General features: G+C 37.7%; 1 protein-coding gene and 1 pseudogene across 6 annotated transcripts in view; both read right to left on the minus strand.

Moving 5' to 3' along the window:
- The window catches only part of ELF1 (E74 like ETS transcription factor 1), a 106,104-nt gene that overhangs the window by 19,455 nt on the left and 63,231 nt on the right, over positions 1-23,418 (minus strand). For 5 of the 6 annotated variants that reach the window (XM_032315257.1, XM_032315253.1, XM_032315255.1 and 2 more), the window contains one exon: positions 3,770-3,950. In XM_032315257.1, coding sequence (XP_032171148.1) covers positions 3,770-3,950 — 181 coding nt within the window. Of the gene's footprint in view, positions 1-2,807; positions 2,869-3,769; positions 3,951-23,418 lie in introns of those variants that run through there. The other variant, XM_032315258.1, reaches the window with a different exon arrangement.
- LOC116574491 lies at positions 12,534-18,546 on the minus strand (annotated as a pseudogene).

Below are 23,418 nucleotides of genomic sequence, written 5' to 3' on the forward strand. Positions count from 1 at the left end.
GAGATCCTGACCTGAGCCAAAGGCAGAGGCTTAACCAACTGAGCCACCCAGGCACCTCCAAACTAAGTACATTTAGGAAATCTACTCTTTTATCCCTGTCCCTTCCTCTTTCCTGTTAGAAACCATTTTCATTAGTTTTGAGATTTATCTTTCTTTTTTTTTTAAAAAAATAAGCAAAGACATATCACTTATATTCTTTTTCCTATTACACTATTTTTTCTTTTTACACTATAGTATTACACTATAGTATAGTGTATTACACTATACTAACTGTATTACACTATATTACACTAATATAGTATAGTGTAATACTATAGTGTAAAAATAGTATTACACTATTTTTTCTTATTACTTTTTCCTAATACACTATTTATGCTACCTGACCCTTGCCTTTTTAACTTACTATACAGCATAAATCATTCTCCAGCTACATACAGAAATCATGTCACCTTTTGTATTTCAAAACATGAGGAAAGTTAAATATGTTTAGTATCAATGTTAGTTTGTAAACTTTGTTTACTCCATTCAGCTTCAGTGCTTAGATTGAGAAAAGCAAAATAAATGGGTAGGTCCCACAAGAAACAGGAAAGAAAACCAAAAAAAGTACATCTAGCTTTTAAAAACAAAGAAAATGTCAGCCCTTCAATAAATGGATGACAAAAATTTCTTCTGGCAATAATAAACCCCACGAGCTCTTCATACACGCACTTTAAAACTTCTCTGGAACAGATTAGCTGTGATCTAGCAACTGGTTAAAATCTATTTATACCAAGGCCAGAAAGCATTGACACAATAATAACTTAGGGAATAATTTATTAAATACATTTGGTATTATAAATTACTAAAAATTGTGTTTGAACTTATAAAAACAAATACATAGGAAGAGACACATAATAGTAGTATTTAAAAGAGAAGATTTACTAATGAATATAGTCATCATGGTTACCTTCTGTTTGAGAAAATAGCTTTTGTACCATCTCTGCTAATAATTTTATTTTTAGATCTTCAAAGACTGGCAATGGATGGAGAATCTCCACATACAAAAGAACTCATGGTTAAATGATTTTCAAAAATTGTTAACACCATAACCTTTTTCCAAAGGAAACCTTATGTGGAACTCTAGCATATAAACAGATAAAAGTGGCATTTTACCATTATACATTTATTTTATAGGTTCAAATACATAACAAACTTGATAGGAGGCCAAGATGATAAAAATAAAAATATTTGATGACCAGGAAAACTTGAAATCAGGGTACACCAATGATACCTGCAGTCTAATATAAGCCTCAAATCCATAAAAATAGATCAATCTTTTTATTATTGAAAATTTCAAACAAAAATCAAAATTATGGAACATAGTATAATGAATTCTCACATATCCACTCTCAGCATTAACTATTATCAACACAAGGTTGATCTTCTTTCATTCCTACTCCAATTACTGCCCACCAGGTCTCCTCACACACACCCCCACACCCACTCCCCAGATTATTTTGAAGGAATCTATTTCATCTCTAAATATTTTAGCATATGTATGGTATGTTTCTGTCATACCTAAGAATATTAACAATTCCTTAATGTCATCTAAAGTGCTACCTAAGACTCAAATGTAGTTTATAAATTCTTCTTTCCCTTTTTTCCCCCCTGTAGTTTCTGAAAAGCACAACATTCTACCCTCTCTTACTCTGAATTTAGGAGGGCTCCAAGGGTTCTTTGCTTTCTTATGTCATTGCTCAAACAAGGATGGAAGAGATAAATAAAGGCTCAGGTTGGAAAATAAGAAAGGGGAGGGAGAAGAAATATGCAAATAGCAAATCTGGTTTTCAAGATATGGCTTGTTTCCTAGACCCCTTCAGTACCAGTTCTATTCTCTAGGAAGGAAGGAGCCTGTCTGTATTTTGCCATCAGCTCTCTTCAAGTCCAAGCCCAAGAGAATGGAAACACTAGAAGAAAGAAATAATTCTTTCTTCTAAAGATCTAAGATCTGCTTCCCTAGTTTCAATTTCTTCTCTTTAGTTATCAGACCACCCTGATGACTAAAACCAGGAATAAATACCCCTTCACTGGAGACCCCCATTTCCAATCTACAGAGACAGTGCAGCCTTACGCTAAGGTATCAGAAAGTTACAACAGAATATACCACAAAAAACCCAAGAGCTACAGATATATGCAGCAGATATATACAGATATATGCACAGAGATGGTCATTCTGTTACATAAAACATGGAACTCACTGTCAGTAATGAATGGAAACCTCTCAACCTGAGTAATGTAATTCCCTAACTAGTAGGGAAAAATCTGATAAGTCTTGATTTATCAAAAAAGCTTTCATTGGGTTCCTCTGAACAAAAATGTGAATATAGGAGAACATAATTTGTAAAAAAACAGAGAACAATATAGAAACTAAGAGTTGTCTGTCAATGTTATCAGTGGAGACTCAGCCACTTGGTGTGTGATCTTAAGCAAGTCATTTCATTTAACCTAATTTTTTTCTTTTTCTGTTGTGAGAATTAAATGAGATAATGAACTTTAAAAAATCAACCTTAAAAAAATAAAATCTACTATGTTAATATGATGCCCTAAGAAGACAATGCCATTTGGTGGTATTCCTGCTCAAAATGCATTATCGCAGTACAATCATGAGAAAACATCACACAAATAAAAATGAGGGACATACCACAATGTTTTTGTTGTTGTTTTGTTTTGTTTTTAATTTTTATTTTTTTTATAAACATATAATGTATTATTAGCCCCAGGGGTACAGGTCTGTGATTCGCCAGGTTTACACACTTCACAGCACTCACCATAGCACATACCCTCCGTACTACAATGTTTGACCAGCACTCCTCAAAAGTGTCAAGGTTACTGAGAGACAAAGAAAGACAGAGGAACTGTTATAGACTGGAAGAGACTAAGAAGAAATAACTAAATGTAATATTATAGATAGGATACTGAAACAGAAAAAGGTCATTAGTTTGAAATGGTTGGCAAACAAAGTATAGGGTTAGTTAATAACACTGTGACTAAGGTTAATTTCCTATTCTTTTTTTACATTTAAGAATAAATATTCAGGGGCACCTAAGTGGCTCAGTTGGTTAAGCATCTGCCTTCAGTTTGGGTAGTGATCCCAGGGTCCTGGGATCAAGCCCCATGTCAGGCTCCCTGCTCAGTGGGGGGTGCCTGCTTCTCCCTCTCACCCCTGTTCCTGCTCTCTTTTGCTCACTCTCTCAAATTAAAAAAAATAAATATTCAAATAACCTTTGTTTCCAATAATTCATTTTCTTAAAACGCCTCTACCTCTTCTGGCCCAGATAAATAAATGTAAGTGTATAAAAATACAAATGTGTGTACCAAATTCTAAAAGGGATGAAAACAGCATTACCACTACCTCACACTTACACTATGAACTTTTCCTGTTTCAAATATGCTACTAGTTCTGACTGAACTGGAAGAGAAATCTTCTTTTCAAGAATACAGAGCTTGGCATAGAAGCAGCATTCAGTGACTACCTGACAAGTTCAGTTGGTCTGGTCTTTCTCACAGACCTGCAGTCTGTCACATTCATCTCAATATATCTAGGAAAGAAGGAAGGGGAGGAAACACAGACAGATGCGGAAGAAAACGGAGTTTCCTTCTCCCTGCTCCAGCCTCTGTAGGTAATGGAGTTAACTTGACACCAAGTTAGGGACTTCTTACACCCCAAAAAACACAGGGCAAGGAAACTGCCCCAAACTATGCCTAGATAAAGTGCTAGAGGCACACACACCTGTAAGCGTGATGTCATCGTCCTCATCATCTATGATCTCTTCTTCAGCGACATCCAGGGAGCTCTCAGTAATCATGTCATTGGGCTCTTCCACACAGGCTAGACCCGCGTAACCATTGAGAATGTCAGCACCAGGAACGTGTTCCACAATTACAGCAGGAAAAATAGCTGGGTCACCAAGCTGGCAGAAGTGAGGGAGAAAAAGGATTAACAAGGTGTTTGTTTTTGTTAAATACAACCAAAAAATATTTTATATTGGACATCACGTAAGTTTTTCTATCATCAGTTACTTAAATCTTGACACTCCTTCTGGGCTCCAGATTTATTATCAATCTTGGGTCTTAACAACCAAGTTTTCATTGGAAAATCCTATAAAAGCATATTTTTAAGGCACATTAAATAAAAAAAAACCTCTAATATCATTAATTCATAAAAAGTGGCATACAGATGGAATGTACAATTAAATAAAATCTCAACAAAAGTTTGACAGGGAAAAAACACAGAAGTTTAATAAATATTATGTTGTCATTGGCACACAGGTTGTGTCTAACCCTAGCTTTTAACTCAAATGGGAAAATTAACTTTGATTTTCTATTTAGTCAGAAGATCGTGAAATTTTTGATCATGTCTATCACTATCCTTCTATATTATTATTTCTATTTTTTCTGATTTGATAGCAGCAGACACTCCTTTAACCCTAAATAATTCATTGTATACCTTCTAAATACATGAATATTACCTTATATACAGACTACAATTAAATGTTTGTAGCACTACACACTGAGATTAAATACTACTTCTTCTTTTGTTTATTTTAGAAGTATTTGTTTTAAGCAAGTGCATATCAACTGTAAGTGATTTAACAACTAAATCTTGAGATAATCTTGACACAATTGAATCTTGAATAAATGTTACTTCTATTCTAAAAATTTAACTACTTCAACTAAACATTAAGATATCACAGGTGCTAAACATACTATCTATGCCTTCAAGAATGCTATGCTCTGAAATTTATAGTTAATAACCCTAGAACATATTTGGATCATTTTGTTTCAAAATGTTTCTTCCTATTTCAGAAAAGAGGAAGTGAGAAATAACTGACTCTCCAAATTGTAAGTTTTAAAACAGAAAGTAGGAGGTTCACACAGTGTGCTGTAAAACATACACACACACACACAAGAGGAAGTCTATAAAATGGCCAAAGCAAAGCATAGTCACTGGGCTTTCCTTTTCTCTTCTTTAAGAGGCGAATGCTACACATGCAATCCTACCTAGCATGAACACATGGCTTGTTGAAACACTACTTCTCTTGTAAAAACTCAAGGTTAAGCTCAAGGTTAGCTCAAGGTTAAGCCTCCTCCTCTAAGGAGGCTGAGCCCAGAAAATGACTTAATTTTCACATGATTTCATTTTTATGCTGCAACAACTCTATGTACCAGGTAAAAATAGGGCTTATCCCCTCCATCCATTGGCAGAGGAAGAATTAGATTAAGACATCTGCCCAAGGTCACCCACGAAGTCAGAGACAGAGGCATATCAAAGCAATTCCCAGGGGCAGTCCTCACCCAAATGAAATCAAATCTATTTGGCTCCTGAAACTGGGGGCAGTGAGTGTTAAGAGTATGGGTATTAAAAGGGGTATCTCCAAAATTTTATTTAAATCCACAAAGTTCTCAAGTCTCAAATAACTACAGATATTTGTTACTACTTTCTTCCTTGTTCAATTCTACTTGCCAATAAGTGAACTGGAAGAAACGGTTACTGTACTCTCCAAAATTTAAAGGTCCCAGGAACATGCTGTTTTAACAGTAATCAATGCTGTCTCTCCAAAAGTGCCCCTCCCCAGAGACAACACCTGCTACCAGTTTCTTTGTTCCTTAATAGACACAGTCTATATATAATGAAGCCTACTTCAATTTACCCTAAATAATACTTTTAATTTCACTTCAAAGATTTTAGTAACTTTTAAACTGTTTAAGAAAAATGTTGAGTGCAACCGTAGAGCAGGAAATTTAGTTTTCTTTGAAGCAAAAAAGCTTTAGAATGAAAAGAGACACATGGTTCTGTGATTTAGAAGGTAGCAACATGTAAAAAAGAAAGACTGTGTCAGAGAAAGACAACTATCATATGATCTCCCTGATATGAGGAAGTGGAGATGCAATGTGTGGGGTTTGAGGTGTAGGAAAAGAATAAATGGAACAAGATGGGATCGGGAGGGAGACAAACCGTAAGAGACTCTTAATGTCACAAAACAAACTGAGGGGAGCGAGGGGTGGGTGGGTGGGTAGGGGAGTAGGGAGAGGGTGGTGGGGTTATGGACATTGGGGAGGGTATGTGCTATGGTGAGTGCTGTGAAGTATGTAAACCTGGTGATTCACAGACTTGTACTCCTGAGGCTAATAATACATTATAAGTTTATAAAAAAATTTTTAAAAATTAAAAAAAAAAAGATTGTGAACCATGAGTCCTAGGGTATTCTCTAATCCTACTGTCATTTTCCTAACTTTATTTACTTATTTATAAAGATTTTATCTATTTATTTGAGAAAGAGAGAGAACACAGCAGGAGAGGGAGCAGACTCCCTGGTGAGCAGGGAGCTGGATGTGGGACTCCATCCCAGGACCCTGGAATCATGACCTGAGCAAAAAGGTAGACACTTAACCGACTTAACAGGCTCCCCCATCTTCCTCACTTTAAATGAAAGAAGAGCATTAGCTGATCCTTAAGGCATTTTCAGGTTTTGTTTTGTTAAAATGTCTTAAGGCATGGATGCTAAACCTTAGGATATAACGTTGCTATAGAAGAGAGGGTAGCATGCACCGGGGCCACCTACCTATTACCTCTGCTAGAGCTATTGACTAACATCTACTAGCGCCTAACTTGCACTGCTCATTGCTTTATATGAATTACTACCTTATTTAATCATCTCAAGATCCTATAAGGGAGATACACTGGGTTGTCTGTCTTCTGTATGGGAAAACACAAGCTCAAGGGGAAGGGAAATAATTTGCCACAAGTCATGTCACTCGTAAGTGGTAGAACCTTAACTGAAATGGACTCCAAGGTCTATGTTCTTTGCCTGCACGCTGGTATGGTCAGCAGTGAACATGGTGCCATATTTGCTTTACTAGCATATTTACTTGGCTCTGCAGCCAAATGCTGTACCACTAAGCTATAACCCCTTACTTGGCTCTGTTTAAAAAAACCAGAAAAGGTAAGGAGCTGTGTTGTGTTTAAGGTATGACCTTCTATATCATTTACAGGGCTTCTCCAATCTGAGTCTATTATGAACTTGGCCATGGGACTTCCCAGGATCACTCCCAACTTAGCCATGCTGTCTTTCTCTAAGGTACTCACTCCTTTCACAAAAAGCATGGACTATTCTCTATTCCACGGAAATGGAGATGTATATTCAAAGCTGTTCATTTCCAACTTCTCCAGGGTGCTATTAAATCATACAACAAAGGACCAACTCTAAAATCTGTATATAGAAAATACATCTAGGAAACCCCTTTCAGGTATGGAAAGAATCTCCCCCTCTCTTAACATAAATGGAAGGAAAATACACACTCCAGAAACTCTGCTCCTCGTCTAGGCTAGTGATAAATTCCTGCCTTTTATACTGATTGACTAGCAACTAACTGGCTCAAGTGTGAGTTACTAGGAACCTAAAACTTTTATAACCACATAGTCTAAAATTCCTGACCAAGAAATGGTTCCTAACCTTTTAAATGAAAACATTGCAAAATTTCAAATGTTAAATTTTCCTAGATTTACCTTATAAAAATGAATAAAATACTGGGACCTGTATTAGTTCATTAGGGCTGCTGTAACAAAATACAAAATGGATTGGGCAGCTCAAAAAAACAGGAATTTGTTGTCTTTCCGTTCTAGAGGCTGGAAATCTGAAATTGAGGTGTTGGCAGGGTTGTTCCTTCAGAGGGCTCTAAGGGAGAGATCTGTTCCAGGCCTCTCTCCTTGGCTTATAAATGACAGTCTTCATGTTCACATGATGCTCTCCCCTGTATGTATCTGGATCCAAATTTTCTCTTCTCAAAAGGACTCTGATCATATTGGATTAGGGGCCTATGCTACTCCAGTATAACCTCACCTTAACTAATTACATCTGTAGCAACCCTGTCTCCAAATAAAGTCACATTTTGAGATATTAGACGCTAGCATTTCAACACATGAATTTGGGGAGGTGGGGTGCAGAGAGCAATTCAATCCATAACAGCATCCAATTTAATTTAGCTTTAAGTCTATCATTTGATGGTTGGCTCCCTCTACCCAAACAACTTTGCAAGCTTGTGGCAATTAAGATGATATATTCTTGTAACTATTTTTAAATTGAAGCTAGATATTATTCTTTAAGTATCTTTGTTGAAGACCACCAAATCTTATCCACCTCAGATCTGTTATCTTTTACGAAATGGAAGAGTTGACACTTGGTTGATATACTAACAAAAATACTATGTTTCATTTGGTCGGTTACTTAAAAAAATAAAAACAAAAAACAAAAAAACTCCAAATATCTCCAAAACCTCTCTTTGTTTAAATAATCCTCTCTTCCGGATCTTTTAGCTGAATCAGGGAACCCCAGTTAACTCTACCGATGGATATCAATGCTGACTATATACTGGGAAACACCTAAAAATATCAATACTTGACCCTACATGGGATCAAACAAGTCAGAATATCTGGGGATATGACCAGGGCATGTTATTAAAGTTCCCTGGGTGGTTCTAACATGCAAGCAGGGTTTAGAAACACTACTCTAAAGAATTACAAAATTCACAACTACATTTCCTTAACTGAGTTAACTTGATTCACGCCAATGTCTGAAATACTAGTAATCCCAAAAAAAACAAAGTTACTTTATTATGACATCTTTTGGCACTTGCAGACCATTTTCCCAGTTGTTTTTGTAAAAGTAACAAAATAAATCCCAAAATGATGGGTGGGAAGAGAGATGGAAGACTTCTTGGGATTACAATCTGTCAAAGACCAGAGTTTTCAAAGCTTTAGTTTCTATAAGCCAATTAAACTGTAGTGATTAGCTTACAAGTATTGTGTAAGTTTACAGAGGGTCTTAACTCCAGAGAGAAAAATACATAACGGTTTTCCTTTTTATTAATTTCAGGTAAATTTAACACATGTGTTGAAGGCAAAACTTCAATTTTTTTTCTTATTTTAGCAGCTATACTAAAAATCAAACCAAGTTCTAGCAGGAAAGAGTTCCCCAAATTTCAACACCGTCGACTATATAGTTGCCATTTGTTGTGGTTGATGACATATGTGGCAATGCCACCAAGTTCAAAAGAGAAGGAAAGTGACCAATCTGTAAATAGCAATGTATGTTGCTACCCTCACTAGGCTTGCTTTTTTCCTCAGTATGCCACAATCCATGGCCCTAAGAGGATATTCAAGAAAGTATGGGCCATTATTTCAACTATATTTAACAAGTCTTTGGTCATAAAAACAAACAAACAAAAAAACCCAAAAGAACTTGCAAATAAGTTGTTTACCAAGGTTCCCTGACACCAGAGCTCAATCTGGTAACATGGTTGTTGTGAAACATCCTGCCAAGATTCCCTCGGAAACAGACTAAAATGAAATAGCTATCAAATGTTTTCCTAAGAGAAAGACCAGTTTAAAACAGTCTTCAAACACTTCCCCATGCAGACACTCTTTTTTTTTTTTAAAGATAGGTGCAAAATGAGCACATTTTCAAGTATTTCCACTATTACTTTGCCACAAGACAAGGCAACAGCGAGGGTGGGATGGGGCATCCCTCTTCCCACGATCTTTGGGAGCTTCCCCACCCGAAGGCCACTCCAAGAAACACACACACTAAACACAATTCACTTGCTATGAAAACGCATCTTTGAGACCAATGCCTGTGCCTTCTCTTCTGATCAGAATGCTGATCAAAAGCGCTGCTTTCTTTGAAAGTATTTCCTTCACCTTTGATTGAAAAAACAAAAACACAAAACCAAAAACCCAACACCTCCGTCTATCAGGACACGATCAGACAATATTTGCCAAGCAGCAAATGCACTAAAAATACAGATGGCAACAAGAGGGCGTCACAGTAATTGCACAAGCTCTAGAGTTAGGACCACCCTTACTGACAGATAGCCGCACCGTGCCCGGGGTGTTTGAGCTCCAGCAAAATCTACAGCCCCTCTAGGCTTTTGTGTTCATGTCTATCTAAAATGAGGGTAACTTCTAGGGTAGTAAGAATTCAATGACATGATATATAATAGAGCACTTATTCTACTGCATGGCATATAGTAACCATTCAATAAAACAATTTGACAATTAAGTGCCTCAAAAGTTGACTTAGATGGAAATACACAGTTAAAATTTGGCTTCCTACTTACATACATGCATCAAATCATCACATTGTACACTTAACATTATATACAAATTACATCTCAATAAAGCTGGGGGGAGGGAAGCATATAATAATCCTACATTGATAGGCACGGTTTTTTTGTTTTTATTTTGTTGTTAATTAGAAAGTCCTTCCAGAAAAGTGGGGAACACAGTCCAACCATCTAGTCTCTGCAACAACCATCCGCTTGAATGAAAAGCTGAAACATACATGTTCAACTCTGTGACAATTTATCTAACTGTATGCTTATGATTTGTGATAAATATTTGTGTACGTATGCAACGTTTCAATAAAAAGTCTAAAAAGCAGAAGAGGTCCATCTGATGGGAGAAACGAAACTTGAAAAGGTCTCTAGTTCTCTCAGCTCTGAGCTCTGTTCTGAGGCAGAGGTAAGCAGCAGCAGTCCTGGAAATGGGTCTAATACCATTAATCGATTAATACATGAACACATTTGTATTCCAAGAGTATAAAACGTTACTGTCCCCTTTCCATAGAGTTCCCCTACCTTAATACTACCACGTTATCAATCTTAAAACTACATTTTGAATGATATCCGGATGTGATGGATTACATAAAATAAGCCAGGACTGTGCAATGATCTTTGAGGCTCAGCAGAGTTTTGGTGAAGGCTTCTTCACAGACAAATTCACCGCATCCTTAAAAAAAATCTGTCATTAAAACAGCTTCATTATCTGCAAATGAGAATACTTCTGTTGACTGACTCAAGCTCTCTTTACACAAGCTTATCCATCTTTATTTTAAAAGAAAATGAAAAGGAGCTTTAGCAAACAAGCGGAAAGGTCTACGTAGCTGTAGTATGTACTGCCCAGCACGTCTGTCTAACCTCTCAAACACAGGTTTCCTTTGGCCAAAAGTGTAGTGCCTGAATCTAGTTTTTTAAACCTTTTAATATGTAAATGTATTTGGGAGAAAGGGAAAATCCTACTTATGTATAATAGCTACGAACTACGATTAAGTTAATATTCTTCCAGATTCACTTTTTCCTCCCAGGTTCTCTCCCTCTCTTGCATGTCCCCCAGCAACATGGACAAGAGCCTGGGCTTTCTCAAATCAAAGACTCCACTCTGGTACAGGTGCTGTCACCATCTACAGCAGTGTTTCTGGGAAATACTCATCTCCTCGTTCAGCCTCTCAGAGGTTCCTCCTTACAAAGGCTCTCCTTATTCATAAAATGAGGGTAACAATAGTTGCCACATAGTACAGGGTTCTGGAGAAGATCGAAAAGAAATATGCAAGAGCACTCTCTTTGTGAAGACTGTGTACCCTGGCCAGCTGTCCTAACTTGGGCTCAAATAATAAATACTCTCCTCCTTTCTTCTAGAAATTCTAAAAGGTCTGCTCATTTTGTGTCTACACATCTTCTAGAGAAAATATTCTGCACTAGTCAGAATGACTAAAAATAATTCGAAAGAAACCACAAGGAATAAAACATTTTTAAGTCAACTGCACCCCAGTGTAACACACTTAAACCAAAACCAGCTGAAAAGTTGATCACTTAAAACAGGCTCTTTAAATGTTAAAGGAAAAATAGATGTATTTTTGAAAGAAAATCTAGAGAAACAGAGATTTATTGATCTTGACTTTCTAGTCTGCAGAATCACTTGTTTTTCTTTCATAAATTATAGGTAAAATGTTTTAGTGGATGCTCAGAGTCTCATGGCAAGAAAACCTCAAGATGGCTTTCTACAGACACCATTGTGGGGCCTGCCTCCTCCCAAGTATGTAAAGAAAAGTGTAATTATCAAGCCAGAGAAAAAGAAGGAACCTCACAAACAGAGATAATTCTCATCTTTGGATAAACTTCTATGAATTATTTTTTTTAAACCAACATCATGCAATTTAATAAAATCAATTAAAAAAAAAGAAAAAAATGCATATTGCCCACAGGGTCTGGCAAAGGTAAGAGAGGACAAATATTAGCTCTCATATTTAAACAAAATATCCATTTTGGGATTAACCTATTATTAATGTGTGTGCACACCTTCTGCCAGGTTTTGGTATCAGTGATATATTGACTTTGTAAAAATGAATTAGGAAACTCCTCTCTCTGAACTGAAACTGTTTAAATGATTCACTAAAGTTTAAAATAACACCCATGAAACTCTTAGGGCCTACCAGTTTTATGCATGTGGAGATTATTCATGGCAATCTCCTCAGTTTTCTTACTAGTGCATTTTCGCTTTAAACAAAACACCAGATATTCATTACTACAATTCTAAAAATTTATAAGTACTTCAATGTGCTAGCTCAAGTGATACACCAAATCCCCATAGAGTTCTGCAATTATCTTTTTTAAAATGTTTTCACTGTTCCAAGATTCATTGTTTCTGCACCACACCCAGTGCTCCATGTGATATATGTTCTCCTTAATACCCACCGCCAGGCTCACCTGATCCCCCACCACACTCTCTTCCCAAACCCTCCCAGTTTGCTTCTCAGAGTCCAATCTCTCATGCAATTATCTCTTAACAGAAATATAAACAAACCAACCAAGTACTGTCAAAATTAATGAGTACAGAAATGAAGAGCTAGGAACAGAAATTATCCACTGATACTCTCAAACAATGTTATCAAATCAGAATTGGGATCCAAGTATCTTTAGTGACTAGGGTAGGTTATTTTGAACAGTACCCTGGGTGCCTTTGTAACTCTGCCCTAGGAACTGATTACAAGATTCTAAAATAGCTATTCTAGCTATCCTGGAATAAATGAGATAATACTCTACAACAGGAAATGGGAAGAAGAGTACTTCCATCACAGAATGATTTGTGGGAATCAAAGCGTATGTGGAAAAGACACCATCAACTGTAAAGGGCTCTATGAAATGTTATGAAATATTTTTATACTTCACTCATGACTAGAACAGGCAATCTATTCTTTGCTTGGAGGTTAACTTACAAAGCAGCATCTGGGCACAACACTGAAATATATACTTTGATCAGTCCCCTTACTTCCCAGTGGCTCTCCTTCTTCAATACCCCAGGTTTTTTAATGGATTGTGTATTTTTTATAAGCATCATGATGTAGATAAATTTTATGTTATAGCCAGCGGCTTTAGTGTATAAGAGAAAATGGATTCAGATCTCTGGAAATTAACAGTTTGCAAAGTATTTTCTTAACTGGATTTTAAAAAGTCACCATAGTGCTGTTTAAAGTGTTGTCCTCCAGTCTCTGTCTATAAGAGTTCAATAAAATGATCAATAAAATTGAAATAACATGGTATGCCTAACGTGGTGGTGGGTGCGAAGCAGCGACTATGTTAAGTACTTTATGTGGCTTATCCAGTCAGTCCCCATAGCACTGTGCTCTTTAATTGACAGCAGGAAGAGGCAGAGCTGAAACATGAACCCAGATAATCTGACTCCCAACTCCACAAGATTAATCACTTGGATAGACTACAGGAGTACAGATTCCTATAGATAAATTATGGTCGTAATAAAAGTTTCATCTCAGTTATAAAGCTTGGAGATATACATAAATATATGTATGAAGTTTATTTCTGTTGGCCACAGCTGAGTGGAGTGTTTCAGAAGCAGCCTAGCTTCTCTCTTGCACAGCACCATGACACATAGAAAGGTCTAAGTAAAATGGTCTGTTCTCCAGAATTCCCCCAGATAATGTTTAAAATTCCACTGTAAATCCCTATGGAGTTGATTTGGCTAAATCTAATCCCAGTTTAGATCTTTCATGACTATTGGCCGCCTTCAGTCTTTACCCAGATTTTTCTTTTTCCAGCCAGGATAAATTATGACTTGGCCACGCAACTCAAAGAGTACAACAGTCACTAAAAACAATCTTGATTTTCTTATTAGAGCACTCACTTTTAAAGTTTAATACATTGGTGGGTTAAGAGGGTGTGTGTGTGTGGCTAAGTATGAACAGAATCAGTTATGAGGTTAAAAAAAAGGTAGATATTGGGAAGTATAATAAATTTTAATCAGGTTTAAATATTCAGTTACAAATCAACTAAATAACATCAAAGCAGTCACTACCAGATTGATGTTTTAAATATGCAGAATCTATATAACAAAATATTTAAGTAAAATCATAATTAAAGAGGCAATTCCTACTTCCAAAAGATGGACTGTGATAAGAATCTTCTATAAATATGTAAGAATCATAGAATAAAATGAGGCAGACATTCCTGAATATAGAGTTTAGCTACAACAAAGCCTTTTCCAGAATGGAAGAGTTACACTAACCAATCATAGGCAATGACAGAAATTAGAGTCACTCCAAAAAAAACTGAACTCCAGGTCAAATTATGTCAAAACAAATTTAACATGTTATAATGGAAAGGAGAGTGCTTCCCCAGAATTAATCTGCTGGATTTTCAAAAACCTCAGTGACAAGCTTATTGGCTTATTCTAAAACCAAGCCAGAATAAGAAAAATAAGAAAATATTAAAAAAAAAAAAGGCTGAATGAATTTGTCTAACTGGTATTCAAATTATAAAAACTGGCTTCATTACCTGATTTATGCCACACAATTGAGTAATATAGAGTACGCAGTGGTACACTACAAACTTTAGTACCTTTTCTTTAATTCAGATCATTAATAATGGCAACTGTCACATTTATTGACCACTTCCTAAACTCTTGTCAAATACTTTACATAAACATTGAATGTTCCTAACTTTGGAAAGTAATTCTTTTATATTTTGGTGAAGGAAATCAAAGCTCAGTGAAATTTTAAAATTTGTCTGAAGTCACACATTTAGTAAGTGGTGGCTCCCGGTTCCTGAGCTGATACTCTTTAATGCCACATGTCACACACTCTAAATTGACAAGAAATACCAATTTCCAGAATTGACGATGATGCTGAAGTTGTAGGCAGTTGATCTGAATGAACACAAATCAATCACTTTTTAATAAACCATCTCCCAGGTAAATCTTCAAAACCCAATTGTTTCTGCATGTGCTTACACGTTGGGACAGGAAAGAAGGGAGGAGTTACCAGTACCACGAGGAAATTTCCACTCCAGGTAAATGGAAGTTTTCCCTAAATCCTCTTTTTACTTTCCCCATATCAGGAAATAAAGTGGAATGACAGAAATGCACATACAAAAACATAAATTATAATAAATTTTTAAATTGTCACCTAAAATATCACCTTTTAGAACAGAAAAATGCTCCTTCCCTCACTCCAGTCCCTACCCTACAACTCGAGGCTGACTTCCCTGTTCCTGACTCACACGCTCGGGGCTCTTTTTCTCAATGTCTCATTAGGTGGGAACAGATGAAACAGATAACCTCACAAATGTACTACCAATCATTACACTGTTAATTCTTTCCAAAAAAGAAGAGCTGCCTTAATATTGAGAATTTTGGTTACTGTGTCAAAAAGAAGAAGAAGAAGAAGAAAAACTCTGCCTATATTCTAACTTATTTAACATTATGAACATTATTTAAAGATTATTTGAAGATTTATGAACATTATTTGAAGACATCACGTTGTTAAATCCCCACTCTAACAAACCAGTAACAGTTTTCTTTTTACTTTAGTAACTGAAGGACATTATCTTCACCGTTATTCTTGAGAGAGTGTTAAAGGGGAGTCTAGCTTAGGAGGAAAAAAAAAAAGGCCAGTAACCTAATAACACTATCTGTTCATATAATGACTTATCCTTCCTTTACATGTTATGTGTTAAGTAAAACAGAAAGGAAGCAAAAAGTTTCAAGAGCATGTGGCTAACCTGGGCTACCTCACTGAGGTAATAATTTTCTTATCCACCCAGCAAGGTTGCTTTAGGTGACTGAGCACTTTCTGGGAGAACAGAGATGGTCAATTCCATACCTGACAAAAAACTGACCAACACAAGCTTCGTTAAAAAAAATAGTATTCCTTTGAAAAATATACAGAACGGATAAATACAATGTAGTACACCCAGACAAATGGAATATTATTCAGTAATAAGAAGGATGAATTACAGATACATGCTACAAATGATGAACCCTGAAAACTTTCCTTTTAAGTAAAGGAAGTCAGCCTCTCGGAAGAGACCATATACTGCATGATTCAATGTATATGAAATATCCCAGAACAGGCAAATCCACAGAGACAAAAAGGAGATTAGTTGTTGCCAAGGTGCGGAAATTGGGGAGAATAGGGCATGACTGCTAATGGGTACAGGTTTCTTTTGGGGATAACAAAAAACATTCCAATACTGATAATGGTGATGGATGCACAACTCTGTTTATATACTAAAAATCACTGAATTGCAGTTTAAATAGTGGACTTAAATGTATGCAAATTATATCTCAATAAAGCTGTTTTTTTTTAAGGTATACACAGGCATATCAGGGCATAAAGACTGTCAATTTGTAATTATATTAATGAATTAACTAAATGTATAACATTTTCTTTTTGCTAAAAATAACAACTGCAAAGAATAATAATTCTCCCACATTTAAGACCACTCTTTTACCACTTGCATGCACTGGTAGCTGGCATTATTCAAATACATTTGTTGAAGGCACAAGCTGGGGGACAGTTCCCAGTTTCTCACATACAAGCCAGTTGCTTTCCCGCTCTAAGCCTCACCTGACTCTTGTGTGTAATGTAGGAATTAAAGTACCTGGTTCCTAAGATTGTTTGAAGAATTAATAGGGTAATCCTTATAAAGCACATAGCACAGTGCACAGAACAAAATGCTCAGTAAACACTCGTTACTAAAACTTATCACTGAATGTTTCTGGGACTCTTCTGGTCTATGCCCTACCCTCTGCAATGACCTTATCCAATATTCACTTTTTCTTTTTTTACTTCTAAACTTTTAACTGGGCTTCTGCTCATCAAAGGGCACCCTGCTTTTACTGCCTCTACACTTCAGAACTTTGGTGTCATTGGTCTCAGATACTACTCTGTCTCCATAATCCTGTGGCCTGTGGTCTTCTGGACAGTCTGCAAAAAGTTGCTGCTGTCCAGGGCATCACCCCTCTTCCAGCAGGTAACATGTGGAGATCTCAGCTTCCAACCTGACCGAATATTAAGAAAGGTCTTGTGCTCCATCTGCCTCGTGTAATGGGCCTCCACCTCCCTTAGGCTGTTCTTCAAGCTGGCTTGCAGGTTTTTCACCTAGTCCAGGTGGATCTCCAAGGACTGGGCCATGTATCTCAGCTCCATGAGGGCCATCTCAGCTGCTCCTATTTCAGCGGTCTGTGAGGGGACCACTGTGGTGCTTTCCTCAATCTGCTGGGACCAATACTTGTTCAGCTCCTCTCAGTTCTTCTGAGCCAGCTTATCATACCTGGCCCGGATGTCCGCCATGATCTTTCTGAGGTCCTGAGACTTGGGGGCATCCAACTCCATGGTCAACCCAGAGCTGGCAAATGGTTTTGTAGACCCTTTACTTCCTCTTCATGGTTCTTATTCATGAAGAGCAGCTCTCTTGAAGGTTCTCATGAAGAGAACATCGACCTCTGTCTCCAGCTGCAGCTTAGTGACAATGGTGTCATCAATGACCTGTGGAGCCTGTGGAGAGAACGCTCCACAGACTGGCACGTAGCCAGCTCCATCTCATACTTGACTCCAAGTTTATCAGCAGCAAGATGAGCACTGCCAATCTGCAGAACAACGAGGGTATTGTCCACAGATTTCACAAAGACCTGGGCCCTCAGCTCTTAGATAGTCTTAAAGTAATACCCCCAGTCTCTGATCCAGGATCCCTTCTTCTTCAGGTAGTCCCAGATTTTGAACTCCAGTCTCTGATTATCAGCCTGCGGGCTCCTTATCCTCTCCAGGGAGGAGGTCAGGTGGTTATTCAGGTCTTCCATGGTCCCCTTCTCACCCTGGATGCCCCTATGCCTGCCAGACCCCCAGCCATCCTAGTGGCCAGACCTCTAGACCCCCAGACACCCTGTTAATGGGACACAGAGATCCAGGGGCCTAAGTCCCCAGGCATCTGCATAGACACTGGCAGCTGCACTGCTGACTGGTGGGACCCAGTGGTTGGGCAACTACACAGAGCTTAGGGACCAATAGTTGGAGGAGAGAGTGTAATGGGTAATAAAGTTCATGCTATTCAGGGACAAAGACAAGAAGAGGCCAGGACTCAGGCTCAGGCCACTCATCTATATTCATTTTAAAGATGCTGTCATGGGGCCAGGTGTCAAGGTGGAGGAGACTTAAAGAAAAACTGTAAAAGAGAGTAATAGTAAGTTCTTCCTCCTTCATAACAACCATCAGCTTCCTCACTGCCAGTAGTTGGCAGGGAGATAAGCCAGGCCAAAGACTAGATTATAGGCAGGGTTGTCAGTCACATAACCTGAAGAGGCCTCAGGCCTTCTTCTTCTTCTTCTTCTTTTTTTTTTTTTTTTAAAGATTTCATTTATTTGTCAGAGAGAGAAAGAGCGCATGCACAAGAATGGCTGGCAGAGAAAGAAGCAGGCTCCCTGCTGAGCAAGGAGCCCAATGTAGGACTCAATCCCAGGACTCTAGGATCATAACCTGAGCCAAAAGCAGATGCTTAATGACTGAGCCACCGAGGCATCCCAGCCTCAGGCCTATTCAAAGTCAGACTTTTGCCAGGGCACCCAGAAAACTCAATAAAGCATCCAACTCTTGATTGCAGCTCAAGTCATGATACGGTTGTGAGGCCCAACGCTTGGCGTGCAGCCTGCTTAAGATTCTCTCTCTTCTTCTGCCCTTGCCCCCCACCACCTATCCCACCCCTGGTCTCTCATTCTCTCAAAACAAACAAACAAACAAAACAAAAAACCTCCACAAAAAACTAAAGTCAGACTTTACCCAAATACAAGCAGGTCTGTACTGTGGGCTCAACGGCATAACCCCTTTGATGAGGCTTCCAAATGTACACAATCGAAACAAATAACCTCTGTATGTTAGTCTTCCAGAAGGCCAAACTTTTAATGGGTCTGATAAGTTTGATCTGCCAAGATTAAAAAAGAAGGCAATAGGAACAGGTAGATTGGCCCATATAGTCACAAATTATATGTAAATAACAGAATTCCCTATGTCCACATACAGGTTAGCATCATTATTCCAACTTCCCGTCCTGAACAAGCTATACACAAAACACTTCGACTCATTCCTTCTATTCTAATTTTAAGGTACCACTTAAATCCCTCGCCTAAGAGAATTGCTAAAAAAATGGCCCGTAGGTGTCATCTATATTCTTACATGCATTTTCTCAATCTACAAAATACAACCTCATGATACAACCATGTCAAAACTCCATCTGCAACTTGAAGGAATCTCCTGAGAAAAAGAAAAACTCTATGTGGATATTTACTTATTTATAATTTCAATGATTTTTTAAAAAAGATTTTATTTATCAGACAGAAAGAGAGTGTGCATGTGCATTAGAGAGGGCAAGCACGAGCATAGGGAGCAGGAGAGGGAGAAGCAGGCTCCCTGCTGAGCAAGGAGCCTGACACGAGCCCAATCCCAAGACCCTAGGATCATGACCAAAGCTGAAGGCAGGCACTTCACCGACTGAATCAGCCAGGCGTCCCTCAATGGTAATTTCTTTTTTTTTTTTTTTTCTAAAGATTTTATTTATTTATCAGAGAGAGAGAGAGGGGGAGAGAGCGAGCACAGGCAGACAGAATGTCAGACAGAGGCAGAAGGAGAAGCAGGCTCCCTGCCGAGCAAGGAGCCCAATGCGGGACTCAATCCCAGGACGCTGGGATCATGACCTGAGCCGACGGCAGCTGCTTAACCAACTGAGCCACCCAGCCGTCCCCTCAATGGTAATTTCTGAAAGCTATCTGAGGTGGTACAATACCGCAGTTCTAAATACATAACAGAAAAAAGACTCCATGAAAACTTCTTCCTGGTCTTAGAATTATGATGGTCACACTGCCCATGTACTAAGTGAGAACATGGACAAACACGTCCCTATAGTCAAGAGGGTTTGGGGCAGAACATTACCTCTCATTCAAATGTCTTCTGATGTGATAAGGGCCATAACCAAACATATATATATCCCACGTTATTTTATCAACAGGATTAACAAAGTCTGTAAGAAGACTCAACCAATAAAGGTATTACGATGTTAAATGCTTTGGAAGATATTAAGGGGAGGGGGAAAAGTAATCCTTTTCTTCAAGTAGTTAGCATTTATCCAGGAAAATCATTAATGTATGTATGAAAAATTAATGTGGCAAATGTATGACAGTGACAATAAGTGATGTAGAAATAACAGGATAAACTTTGTTAATTCCTGAAGTAATGATTTTAGGATAAATTCCTGGAATTAGGGACACCTGGGTGGCTCAGTTGGTTAAGTGTCTGCCTTCGGTTTGGGTCATGATCCCAGGATTCTGGGATGGAGTCCCACGTCAGGTTCCTTGCTCAGCCAGAGCCTCTCTCCTCCTCTGCCCCTCCCCCTGCTCATGCTCCTGTGTGCTTGGGCATGTATGCGCTCTCTCTCTCTGACAAAGAAATAAAATAAATAAAATCTTTGAAAAGAAAGAAAAAGAAGGAAACAAAAAAAATTCCTGAATTAGTAGGTCTTGTCCTAAGCTCTTGAAAGAGATTAGAACTTATATAGGCAACAGGTATGAATGTGGGAGACCAAGCAGGAAGGCACTTGGGAAAATTAATGTAGGCTGGCAAAATTAATGTAGTACAAGAAAAAAAAGAACATGAAACAGTCACACTATGAAAAGCTTCTAACCATAAGTTAAGGTGGTTAGATTGACTATATAGTCAAGAAAAATCCATCAAAAGTTTTGGTACATTCTACTGTTTCAGACACTTCTGCCCCTTCAATCTGTCAGATAAACTGAGCCTTCCTGCAAAATGCAGTTCTTTTTTTTTTTTTTTTTTTTAAAGATTTTATTTATCTGACAGATGGAGATCACAAGTAGGTAGAGAGGTAGGTGGGTGGGAAGGGGTAGGGGGGGCAGGGAGCAGGCTCCCTGCTGAGCAGAGAGCCTGATGCAGGGGTCCATCCCAGGACCCTGAGATCATGACCCGAGCTGAAGGCAGAGGCTTTAACCTACTGAGCCACCCAGGAGCCCCTATACCTGGAAAATGCAGTTCTAATGTAACTTCCTCACTGAAGCTTTCCCAAAGTTAGAACGCAGTGATTCTCAAACACTGTATGACAACTACTGGGTGTCTTGTTAAAAAGCCAGCAAAGCACTGTTTATCCTTTAGCCTCTAGGAATCAACAGTCAGAGCAAACTAATTTATACCCTAAGGAATGTCATAAGACCACCATCTTATATCGATAGAATTCTATAAAAATATTTGTTTTACTTTCCCATGCTTGTCACCAAGCTTCTCCCTAGTGAGCTAAGTCTGTTAAGCATAAATAACTATGATTTGCTAGGTTCTACTTTTAGAACCAACAACTGAAAAATCATATAACATAATATGTCAAAATTACAAAATGCATTAAACTCCCAGTTGTTTTTCATTAAGTTAACTTCTGGGCTATATGAGTATATAGTCACGTTTCCTTCTCTTTACAAACTCATCTCCACAGCCTTCAGATTTCTTCTTATTCTCACTCATTCCCCAGGCAAACATACCTGTTTAATACAGTCAAACCGTATTAAACGGTTTGCCCTCCCACAGAAGAACGTCATCGTCAGCTACAAATATTCCCAGTTTTGAACAGACATCAAGGGTAGACTTTAAAAAGTGGCTTGTCAGGTCCAATAATGGTGTTTCCTTTCCAACACTACCATCCTCCCACACCCATCTTTGCCCAAAGGAGTTCTTCCAGTAATTTTGAAAAGAGTACAAATCGATACAAGGGAAGACAATCAAGGTGGTGGCAACCAGACCTTAATGGTGTCAGTTTCTTTAGATGACATTTATAACCACAGACCGTAACTCAAAACAGGAAATGTATTCTAATCTGGTATCTTCAGTGATTTTGTAAAGAACCAACCAAACCAATACAGGATCATAAAACAGAATTATTTTTTTACAAGAATTATTTATTTATTGAGAGAGAGGGATAGAGAGAGGGAGCATGTGTGTACCAGTGAAAGGAGGAGCAGAGGGAGAGGGAGTTAATTAAGCGTGGAGGCTGACATGGGGCTAGATCCCAAGACCCTGAGAGTATGACCTGAGTCAAAATTAAGAGTTGGTTGCTCAACTGACTGAGCCACCCAGGTGCCCCCAACAGAATTATTTCAAATGACACAAATATTTTTTAAATTTGAAAAGTTAAAATCCCAACAGTTTTATGTAACTTAAGAAGCTGATTCTAAAATTCATTCAAAACACTATACTAATTTTTTAATACAGAGGAGAGAGGATATCTTACCAGATGTCAAATCTATAAAGTGATACTATTGAAAGCAATGTGATAGTAGCATAATAAAAACAAATTAAATGGAATAAAATACACTAGCAAGTTCAAAACTAAAGTACATGTGATAATTTAGTGTAACAGAGATGGCAGTCTTAAGTGTGAAAATCATAAAATACTCCACAAATCATGAAGAGCCAACATCCCCATTGGTGGAAGAAGGCAGTTATCAGATCCCTATACTTCACATTTTATAAAAATATATTCCATATATACTGAGGAATTAAACGCATAAATTAGAAGAAAATATAAAAAGAATATTTAATATTAGTGTGAGGGAAGCTTTCCTGAGCAGAAACAAACAAAAAAGGAAATACTGGTAGATTTTATGACATATATAATTAAAATGCTAAAGGGTACAAGATACCATATTGTTAGAAGAGGATACCAGATAGGGAAAACATATCTGCACTCTGTGTCACAAAGAAAGCTAACCATTAACTATACAATGAATGAGTTAGAAGACAATGCATTATTCATAAAATATAAAGAATTACTGGGCAAAAGAAGATTAAGAAGTAATTCAAAGGAAATTCAAATGAACAGTAAATAGAGAACAAACCAAGTTAGCAATCAAAGAAATGCCAATTAAAGTAGTAGAATATCACTTTTCACCCAAAAGACTTATCAAAAGGGGGAAAAAAAAGGCTGTCTGTTAGTGACACTTTGGGACCTATACTGTTAGTGGTAGTAGAAACAGATACGGACTTTTTGAAGAACAATTTGGTAGTATTTTATGCTCAGTATACACTGAGTAAACTCAGTAAATCTACTTTTAGAAATCTTAATGAAATAATCATACAAGTGTACAAAGATACACGTGTGTGTGTACAATAATGAAACAAGAGTGTTCAGGCATGGTTCTAAGAACTTTATATAGATCAACTCACTTAATTCTCACAATACAGGGTCTGGTATTATCATTCCCATCTT

The sequence above is a fragment of the Mustela erminea genome, chromosome 15, assembly GCF_009829155.1.
Source record: "Mustela erminea isolate mMusErm1 chromosome 15, mMusErm1.Pri, whole genome shotgun sequence".
Classification (NCBI taxonomy): domain Eukaryota; kingdom Metazoa; phylum Chordata; class Mammalia; order Carnivora; family Mustelidae; genus Mustela; species Mustela erminea.